At 35.8% G+C, this 11346-nt stretch overlaps 1 protein-coding gene across 1 annotated transcript in view; it reads right to left on the bottom strand.

Moving 5' to 3' along the window:
• Nucleotides 1–11346, bottom strand: part of LOC114922179 (lipopolysaccharide-responsive and beige-like anchor protein) — an 89420-nt gene that overhangs the window by 55907 nt on the left and 22167 nt on the right. The window contains exons 2-3 of the mRNA XM_029284236.1: nucleotides 2095–2326; nucleotides 1864–1964 (exon numbers count right to left, since the gene is read on the bottom strand). Of these exons, the coding sequence (XP_029140069.1) occupies nucleotides 1864–1964; nucleotides 2095–2326 (333 nt within the window). The remainder of the gene's footprint in view (nucleotides 1–1863; nucleotides 1965–2094; nucleotides 2327–11346) is intronic.

The raw sequence follows: 11346 nt of genomic DNA, 5'->3' as shown, positions 1-11346 counted from the left end.
CATGTAAAAATTGTCTGTCTTGCTTAAAATTACCCAAAGAAAAACATCTGCTGACTACTGTACTGTGAAGAGTTTTCAAGTTATCTGGAGGATAAAAATCACTTGTAACTGCTCAAAGATGAATGCTGGCTAGAAGTGAGATGACTGAGGTGGCATCTTCAAAGATTATCTAGCAGGAATTTGAGCCTTTATTCCTAAGGAGGTGGACAGGGTTCTTTGTAATGTTAGCCCAGGCTTTTGTGGGTTGGAACTTTCCCTTTCCTGGTTGGTGAAAACCTCCAGGAAAGAAATATGAGGTTGGTCAGGGCAATAATAATGCTTCCTTGAAAGAGGACAAAGAGATTGATCTAAAATAGGTTTGTCTTAAGGCCATTGTTTGACTTTGCAATACTAAACAACTATTAACCCAGTCTCCAACTTACCCTTCTAAAGAATGATGTTAGTCTGGAGGGTCCCTGGAAGGACCCTGGAGGAAATTATTTCAGTCCTGGGTGTGGTACTGAAAGCACAATTATCACTCTTGTGGATAGCCTGTGATGAGACTAGCAAAATGGAATGCAGTTGCTCTGATCTTGCTGGACCTTTCAGTGGCCTTTGAATACATTGATCATGGTATTTTACTGACCTGTCTTTGAGGATTGGGAGAGGGAAGCACTGTTTTGTAGTTTTTTCCCTCCTTCCTTCAAGTTACATTTTAATAAATAATAGTAAGAAGGAGAAGAAGTCATATTCTAGGATTCGCCGTTATGGGGCGTTAACAGAATTGTACACTATACATTCTCTTCTATTTAATAGCTACTATATAAAGCCACTGAATGGGGTTATCTGCCGGCACAGATTCAGCTATCATCAATTTGTCCTTACGTGATACCCAGCTGTATATCTCTACCCTGTGCCAAAATAGAAACAGGATGGAAGTCTTATACTGGTGTCTGGAACCTGTTAATGCCAACAAGGTGAAAAAGTTATGGGCTCAGTAGCCATCTGATAGCAGGGACATTTGTGGCTCTGGATAGGGCTGTGCTGTTCCATGTAGAATGGGTTTGTAACTTAAATGTCCCCCTGCGATTGCAATTATTGCTTAAAGAACAAGACATCTGGGGCAAGAAAGTCTTTTACACATCTTCAAGCCCCTAGTTTTGACCTTTCTTGGACAGAGGCTCCTGCTCATAATTACTCAAGCTTCTGTCACATTTGTTTGGATTCATACAATGTGCTGTACATGGGATTACCCTTGAAGAGCATCCAAAACTTCAATTGGGCTAGAATATAGTATCTTATATAGAGATTGGGAATTTCTATGTTTGACTATGTAATACATCTACTTACTTTCAAATGGAATTTAAAGTGTAGTTTATCACCTTTAAAGCCCTGCATGGCTTAAAACCTCTGGTTATCTACAGGATCTGCTCTTTCCAGCTCCCACTTAAGACAGGTCATCTGTAGGGACAAGCTTCATAGTGTGTGCTGCTCTTCTTCTGAACAGCATGTTTCCCAAAATTGGGGTGGTTCCCATGAGGAAACCATTAAAACTTGACTCTTCTGACGAGCCTTGGAATAGAGCAGGGACAAAGGAGACCTTCCTCCTGGGTATTTGCATGCTTTTTCTCAGGGCATTGTTACTTTGATTTTGTTTGAATTTCAATTATTTTTATTTGAATGGTGGGTTCTGCTTTGGATCTTGTTGGACACAATGACATATAAACAAAAATGAAAATCACTATCTGACTCCCATAGTTTTTACCTATTAACCATAAAAATCTATTCAGTGTTATTACTCCTAAAGTTATTTTATGATATGAAAAGTTAAGGATATCAATTTAAAATAAAAACTACTTTTTACTAATGCAGATTTCTACATACCCATTTCCCTTTGTCTCCTTGAAGTTTGCTAAAGTATAGCTTTAATTCCCGAACTGTCACACTGTAGCTTGCTAATACGCCAAGCATATCAACTAAAAGATCTGTGGAAAATTAAACGAAGGTTATTAGATGTAGGTTAATATTTATTTTTTTCAGACATGTGTGAAAAAGGGTTCCATACTAGTTCATTGGAAGTTTCTTCCAATTCTAGGACCATTTAAGAAGTCATACCTGCAATCATGTTGTCAGCTTTATCAATCCTCTGAAGCACATGCTCAATAAGACCTACTTCTGTGCAAATCTGCAGATTTCGTATACTTTTTTTCAGGATGGCTGTAAACATGCTCCATATCTCTGCCTGGCAAGTGACATCACACTTATCCAGCAAGTCCAACATGCATGTAATACCTTCTCCTTCTTGTATAATAAAATTCATTTCCAGATCGAAATGACCACCTACAAGCTGAAATTTTTAAAAAAGGAACATTAGTACTTATTTTCAGAATTATCTCTTTAAAATAAATAATTTTCAGGGTTAGCATTTTTCCTTGCAACAGATATTAATAGACATTAATAAGCTGTGCAATTAACAAAGAGGTTGATAATACAATCTTATACATATTTACCAGGGTATAAATCCTACAAAGTTGAGTAAAGTCCCTAACAAAATTTGCATAGAACTATTGATTGAATTCCTGTTTTATGTTAGCAATATATGAACTAGTATCAACATATATAATCAAAGCATATAAATATGTGCAGGTTATGTTTTTTTTTAAATAATAATTTTATTAATTAATTTTATTAATTTACATTTAGGTATTTAAAAAGCAACGTGGTGGCTGGGTTAATTAATAGTTCAGTAACATACAAAAATCTTTAGTACAAATCTCAAACTACAACTTCAATTATATATATTGTTTGGAATAAGAGAGACCATTTAGTTGCCATTTTTTGGAAGGGCTAGTCCATTTGTATTCCTTAAATCAGACATGTCAAATACAAGGCCCGGGGCCGGATGCGGCCCGGGAAGTGGTTTCATGTGGCCCGCGAAGCCATCCTGGAAACAGTGAGGAAATGGCCCCCACTGCCTTGGCCCTGGTTCAGGCCAGCCGGGAGCCAATGTACAATTTTGTGTTGGCCATCTATGCTGAAATGCATTCAGTCTTAGCTCCACAAGGCCTTCCAGAAACAGCGAGGAACCAGCCCCTGCCGTGTTGGCCCCGCCCCCTGGGTGCACACTGGGGAGGTGTCACCCTTTGTGAGGAATGAAGAAATGGACCATCCCTTGGCACTTGCCCTGGTCCACCCCCTTCTGCCAGAGACCCTCAGATCTGTCCCACTCTTGCCCAGGCCCCCACAGGCACCCTTGACACGAACAATGTAGAGCTGGCCATGCCCACCCAGTAGGCCACACCCACCCTGGCCACACCCACCCAGCCCCCCAAGGGCAACCGCAATGCTGATGCGGCCCTCAATGAAATTGAGCTTGACACCCCTGCCTTAAATCATCTCCCTATTATTCCAAATCCCCATAATTGTCCTGGTATGTTTATCTTCCATTAAGTCTGTTCTTCTTGCTCCTCAAATTTCTTCTTATTTATATAGAAAGTCTTTTCCATTTTCAGTGTTGTCAGTCCCTTTTCTGGATATTCCATTGACTGTATTTGTTGGTCAATTGAGTCCTCTGTCTTAGTATTTGATTGTTCCACTTCTTCTGTTACCTTCTGCGTTGTTAGTTATTTAGTTGTGGTCAGAATTTTATAGTCCTTTTTCCAATTTTATTTCTTTTTTATAGATAAAAACAAAAGTCTTTGGTGAAAATAAGAAAACTTTTGGTCCCCAAGTTTCAGAACATAAATCCAATTAGATTAAAGTTATTCTTTTAGTGCTTTAACTCCCCTGGGTAGTCAGTCGCCACTATTCTTAGAGGGTGGGATAGAAATTTCCTTCCTTCTCTCCTCACAGGGGGAAAGATACTTTGGGCAGCTTTTACAGTTTCATCTGCGTTGCTTTAAAAGTGCCTGGTGGTAAGTCTGACTTCGGCTGTCTGCAGCCTAGTGACAAGCCATATTGCTATGGCCGGTCTTTCCTCCGCCAGTTTGGAGGATTGCCCCAGATCAAGCGGAAGGGCTGCCACCCTCCCACAATCAAGCAGGGGTCCCCTCCTTGCTCGTTGCCCTTACAGGGTGACTTTTGACCCTTTCCAGGGTCCCCCAGCAGAACAAAACCGAACGCAGAAGATAGAGCTCGCCTTCCAGGGTCTGCGGCGGCTGCGATGGCAAACCCGAAGCCTGCAGGTTATGTTTGTAATCATTCTATTATTAGTATAATTATTTCTATGCTATGTGTTCTTTAAATCAATTACCAAAGATTAATAAAATAAAATAAGCTGTAACAAAACACGTCTATGTTTATTCAGTTGTAAGGAACACTGACTTCAATAGGATTTATTTATAATTGAGTAGCATTAGGTACAAATACACTTATATACCAAGTTAAATCTATGTTTATTCAGTTGTAAGGAACACTGACTTCAATAGGATTTATTTATAATTGAGTAGCATCAGATACAAAGTTAAATCTATCAAAGGTCTATTGCAGGAATGTCAAACTCGCGACGTCACGTGATGTTGTACGACGTATCGGGACTTTTTCCCCATTGCTGGCAATGGGGTGGGCGCGGTTTCATTGTGACACATCCAGCCTGTGGGCCGGCAATTTGACATGCCTGGTTGATTGAATGAATTAGGCAAACTCTGTATATAGGTCTCCAGGTTAACTTTTCTAACTATTTCCAGCTGATCCTTAAGTGTAAATTACACTGAATATGTAGCTCTGTCCCCAAGCATATAAAGTGTTCTCAAATGAGAAAGGCAAATTGTTCACCTGTGAGAGTACTCTGAATAGCATCAAGCTGTCGCTTATGGGCTTTGCATTTTATAAAAAGAGTATATAATCAGCCAATACAATGGTAAAAAAAAAAGTCCAAATCTACTAGATCTGTCTTCCCAGCTGACAAATAAAAACAATGTTCTGGGTAACTGCCATACAGTTGTCATTCAAAATTTTGCAACCCAGATTAGAAATCATACCAGTCTCTATCCCTCCATTTACATGTTAAAAATATCCCTTCTATCTTACTACACAATTTAAACTTTTGATAAAAATGGAAGTGAAATTAAAACACAATAATAAGAGCAACTGCAGCATGGTATAAGAAAGAATTATGTGACTGAACCAATTATTTGAAACATTCCTTTGCAATTTCTTCTTCGTGATCTCCAAACAAACTAGATATAGTTTGTAGGGCAAAGTGCTAAGAAACTAAAAACCTATTTGCCCCTCCAAGAAGAAATGTTAGTCCTAACCTGGATATACAGCTGTCTGTGACCAATGACAGTGAAGAGATTGGACTATAGCTGCTGTTAAAATAAGGCTACATATTCTGCAACTCTTGAAAAGAAAGTGAATTTCGGTGGCATCATACCTGCACTTTTGAAGGGAAAATAACCCTATTTGCCCTCCTTAGTACCTTCATACATGAATGTTCTATTACCTATTTCATGATTTGAACAGACTAAGGATGTGGACTGGCAGAATTTTCACTTAATATCCCCATGTTTTTCTACAAGAAATTGTTAATATTGTTATTCACATCCTGGTCAATGTTACTGAATACAGCCTCCTCAAGCTGATGAGCATGGATTTCATATTACAGCACACAGTGTATACTGCCACCTGCCAGCTAGTATGGATGACAGGTTTTCTTATTGGGCCTATATTTAATTCTGTGAATGTCACATAGTGGGTTATATGAGTTAGTGGCAGAGATCTATTACTAAACAGAAACTAATCATAGATGGTTTTCATTTAAAATATAGCAATTCTGCAGTAAGATTTGCTAAACGAGTCTGTTTCCATGCTTTTCCATGAATTCAAGTAGCTTCCATTCATTACTCAAGGTCAGAAGTGTTGGAGAAATATGTAACTTGGAAAACACATTTTTCAGCATTCTCAAAATAAATCAATGATGTCAAACACTTCAAGATTGGAAATATATAATGAATATATGTGACATTTTAAAATAGAATAGTCAGACAACAGAAATGAATATTTTAATATTTTCTTTTTAAAATTTCTTTCTTAATGAAGGAGTAACAGCATATATAATAAACTGCAAATATATTTCTCAAATTTCTGTAATGACAAGCTATATGCAAATCCAAGAAATATATGCAAACTTCTTAAGTCTAATGGCAAGATGTGTGTTTTATGGCCTGTGAAAGTGCAAATTCCTTAGCAGAGAAGTTTATACCTATAGATATGATATAACTATCATTATTTCAAGTTATTTTAATTATAAAATCTAGACAATTTTCATTACATCTAAAGAGGCCACAATTTCTACTTCGATGCCCCCATAGCAACACCATCATAAAACAACTTCACCAGAAATGACAATCAAATAATACAGAATTTATGGCTTGAAAATTTCTCTTCACAACTGGATATTAGCAATAATAGCAATTATGAACTTGGTTCAATAGAAAGACCAGATAAATGCAGTTATAATAAACTTCAAAGCAATTTTATTAAAGGAAACGTTTGAATTTATGCTTAGCAATACAACTTTTAGCCAATGCTAAACTCAATACTAAGCATTGCCCCCCCCCAAAAAAAAAATCTGGGCCATTATCTTCTTAGAGTTGCTTGAGTTAATATATTTGATTCTAAAGAACCATCAACTGTCATGCCAGCACCTTATAGGCCATACATTTTGCTCTTAAGTAAAGTGACCTCACCTTCACCTCAATTCTCTACAAGTCATCTTTCACTTTTAGCTACATGTACATAGGCAGTAACCACCCATCCAAGAAGTTGACATATTAGTTTTCCTATCTAATCTGCAAAACACAAATAATTCACTAGCATTTCGAAATAGGACATTCAGGAAATCAGACTTAAGTAATTTTCATTTAAATGTTTTATAAAAGTATTTTTACAAATGGGAATGTTACATGCAATTTTTGGAAAATTTGATATAGTATTAATATGGCAACACAGTATACATACATATAAGCGCACACCTTAACAGTATATCATATTAACCTATTCTAATAGTAATTTGAAGCTGATCAACCTTCAAGACACAAATTTGCTGCCAAAGACAGGGATCACATAATCCAGGTATGTACACCAGCTAGTTATTATCTGAGCAGCAGTAATGGCTGTAAACAGCAAAATGTAATCTCATGAAATGTCACAGTAAGTTATGAATATCTGAGCAGCCTAATGCACCTTACTAGCCATGAAGTGTGAGAATGTAATCTTATTACCTTTTTTATGGTTGTATTTTTTTTTAATAATATAGTCTTTGAACTGATGTATAGTCTTTTTCTGCACCTTAACATGATTTGGTCTCTTGTGCCATGCAGTTCATTTTTCAGAATTCCCCAATTCAATGTATAAGTCTTAGATTCAACTTCATAAACAATCTTTATAACAAGCAACGGGCTGACATAATATTTTGTCTTTCTAGACTGTGGAATGATATGTAAGCATACAGCAATGATTTTCAAGCAACATATTTGAAGCATTCAAATACATCTTCCTGACTTTTACATTTCATTTTAATATTTCCCTGGATATTTGTAAATTTAAATATGTCATAAATATATCAATATCTGGATGAATTTTAAAAGCAACGGCAACTTTTGTAGTTGGCATCTATAGATCATTCCTCTCAATCATAATTTCACATTCCCAGGGATTAAGTTTTACCAAAGAGATTGAAAAATAAAATAAACTCTCTTTCCTCAACCTCTTTACCAAACAGAATGACAGCATCCTTCAAACCCAAATTTTAAATTTCTGCAGCAATTATTCCAAAATCAGTTGCATATAAATCTTTATTAACAATACAAATTACAATTTGCCAATTCTTTAAAAAGCTACCTACAAAATTTATTTATTAAATTTATATGCTGCTCATCTCATTGACAAAGCAAGTATAGGCAAAATACATTTAGGAAAAACAATTATTCCCTTAATCTATTTATTACTAAAACTCTCATTGTGTTTATCTGTTAGTACTATCAAGCTAGCCCAAATGGTGCATTATATCACAAGAGTTTTTGTTTTAATTTCTTCCTTTTCCTTTTACTGCCTGTATTTTCTTGTCACATCTTCATTTTAGTAAAATACAGTTTTCCATTCACTGAAACTGACCATTTGGAAAAAAAGAAAAATTTATATTTGTCTTAAAGGAGAATGGAGAAGGGGAATCATAAAACATAAAGGCCACATACAGTAACTAGTATGACTGACACGATTCATTCAGGCAATGCCAAATCATGTTTTGATGTTATAACTAAACTTATTCACATGAGTTTTAATATCAAAACAATATTGTGCCAAAATGGACTCTAGTCCACAAAATATTTTTTTCCAAAATAAATATAATCTTCAATCTATAAGTCCATCGCATTGTAACAAGTTAACGTGTATTTTCCACCACCTATCTCAATAATAGAAGAGAAATGTAATCGTATATATATGAGATTGATTTTGAGGGATGAGGGGAAGAGATGCTGCCTAGGAAATGATCAGACAAGAGAAGGAGACCTTAATGTCAAAAGAAGAAACTTAGGAAGGACCCGTCCTAATTGATCAGGTGGCTAAATGCGGAGGCAGGAGATTTATATGTTCAGACCTGCAAGAGTATATTAATGTAGCCTTACAATAAAATAGAATTAATTAGCTCATTTGGTCATTTCTGGGAAAGCCGCCAGAAAAGCTCTGTTGCATCACCAGAGTTCTGCTCAAATCTGGAAACAAAACTAGGGAATTGCCATCACAAACTTTATTTCATTATTAATTTAGATTTATCATTAACTGAACTACTGTTACATCATTCAAAACATAAAAACAACAGAAAATATTCAAGTTTGACAGAATTTTTCAAGACAAGATTGTTTCCAGAAATAAATTTCTAAAAGTATTGTTATCCAAATCTAAAGTGAAATACAGGTGATGAAACAATTCAGACTAACAGTATAACAAACCACCATTCTAGTCACATACATAACATAACTCTAGCCTACTTTTGAATGCACGATAAGAGATACAAGAACTTGACAGATTCCATTCAGAGTAGAATAGTACAGAGAAAATAGGAAAAGTAAAAAGAAATTATGAGCTTATGTTTATTTTAAATTTATATAATGCCAGTGTCAACAAAATTGTATTGTAAACATTTTATTTATCAGTGAATGTGTACTGAAAAACGTGTACTCTGAGAGGGTAGATAGAGAAGATTCTGATTTATTTATTTATATCCCACTTTTACTGATTTTATAAATAACTCAAGGCACCAAACATACATAATCCTCCTTCCTCCTCCTATTTCCCCACAACAACAATCCTGTGAGGTCAGCAGGGGCTGAAAGAAAGTGACTGGCCCAAACTCACCAGCAGGCCCATGGAGGGACTAGAACAGTGATGGCGAACCTTTTAGAGACCGAGTGCCCAAACTGCAACCTAAAACCCACTTATGTATTGTCGAGTGCCAGGTGGTGTGGCCCATTGGCTGGGTGTGGCCAATTGGGTAGGCGTGGCTGCAGTGGTAACGGCAGAACTGGGTGGGACTAAAAAGTTCAATCAATCAATTCCAACTTTGCGAGTTCTTTTTTCCCCCGCAAGAAACTGAAATTGATTGATTGAACCTCTTTTTTTTTTTTTTGCACATGGCGGTGGAAGCCTAAAGCAAAAAGGTTTTATAAAACCCAGCTGAAGGCCTAAGACTGGGGCAACGGCGCGCATGCCCACAGAGAGGGCTCCGAGTGCCGCCTCTGGCACCCGTGCCATAGGTTCGCTACCACTGGACTAGAACTTATTTTCTCCTAGTTTCTAGCCTGGTGCCTTAACCACTAGATCAAATTAGTCTCAATTTTTCAAGGAATTTCCACAGTGATAAAAATAACAATATTTAATTTATAGTTGTACACTCATTAAGCAATATAATATTCAGAGCTTACAGATCTAAGAATAATTGTTTCTAATTTTCCTGTAGAATAACAACGGTTGTTACAATGCTCAATTTACATGGAAGCATTCAACTGAAATTGCTGATACTTTATTCTTATATTATTCTGATTTTTATTATAACAAGTTCATGTTTTTAAAACATGATCTTTACAATCAAATTGTCACCTTGAACTGCCCTATAGGTAAAAGCTAATCATACAAGTAATCAAAATGTAACTTTATAGTAATACAGACATTAGTATATAAAGGTAAAACATTTAACCTAGTGTCATATGGAAAGCAGGCGTCTTCTTACAGAAAATAGATTTTCAAAATCTATTACATCATAGATTCATACATGAGCATTGAACGCCAATAAATCACTTAAACTATGATAAAGAAACCCTTTTAAAATTTGCATCTACCTATAGTAAATACTACCATGTTCTTTAATAGCTTGCTACTGCAATTTTAGCAAGCTGCTGATTTATGGTTGTGACAGATTTTCAAAATCAGAAATCCATCACTGTATGCCATCTACTTAAAAATCAGTTCAACTTACGTTACTCAGAATTTAAATCCTATGTAATATGAAAGTCACAGCAAAATATACCACATTGCTCATGTTATTTTCTTTATTATCCAAGTACAAGGATATACAATAATTATTTCTTAAAACATGTGTCATTTTAGAAGGTTATTGAGAAAATGTTTTGAACATTTAAGCATAATCATGCACAAGAACATTTGTGCAAATTTTCAAGCCTAAAGATACTCTCTATTTTTTTTTAAAAAAAAACAACTAAATAATTGGCATAATGTTTACCTAAATTATACCATTACCTAAATTTATCTTCAAAATATTACTAAATTTTATCAAGTGCATTTTATCAAACATATACAGAAAGTCTTGTATTAAAGTCTATACTTTAAGACTAATGCAACTAATGCTAATTTTAAAAACAGCTAATTTGTTAAATACTTGTCTAAAATAAGTGGCTGTGGTAAATAAATCAGATACCATTAATTTTTTCAATCTACTATCAGAAAATACAAGATAGAAAATCAAAAGTGTTCAGCCATTGTCTAATGGAATTAGTGAAATGGTTTTTTTTTAAATGGCTTTTTAAAGTAATCCACATTTTGATTACAAGTTTTTCCTAACTCAACTTCTCAGATTATTAAACTGAGGTGATGTGGATGTTGAACAAAGTATTTCCATTGTGGTTTGGCTGAAAGAGTTACAATGAAAGTACTACCGTATTTATCGGCGTATAACGCGCACAGGCGTATAACACGCACCTTCATTTTAAGAGGGAAATTTCAAGAAAAAAAAAGCGCTGGCTCGAGAGCGAAAGCAAAAGGGGAGGGGGAGTGGGGCTTCGTTCACACGTGGATCCCCATGCTCGTATTTATTTACCGTATTATGCCCCGGCTGGCGGCGGCGGCAGCAGA

This window comes from Protobothrops mucrosquamatus, unplaced genomic scaffold (assembly GCF_001527695.2).
Source record: "Protobothrops mucrosquamatus isolate PMUCROS unplaced genomic scaffold, P.Mucros_1.0 scaffold453, whole genome shotgun sequence".
Lineage (NCBI taxonomy): Eukaryota > Metazoa > Chordata > Lepidosauria > Squamata > Viperidae > Protobothrops > Protobothrops mucrosquamatus.
The sequence above is the reverse complement of the archived record's forward strand: the minus strand, read 5'-3'. Positions and strand labels throughout refer to the sequence as shown.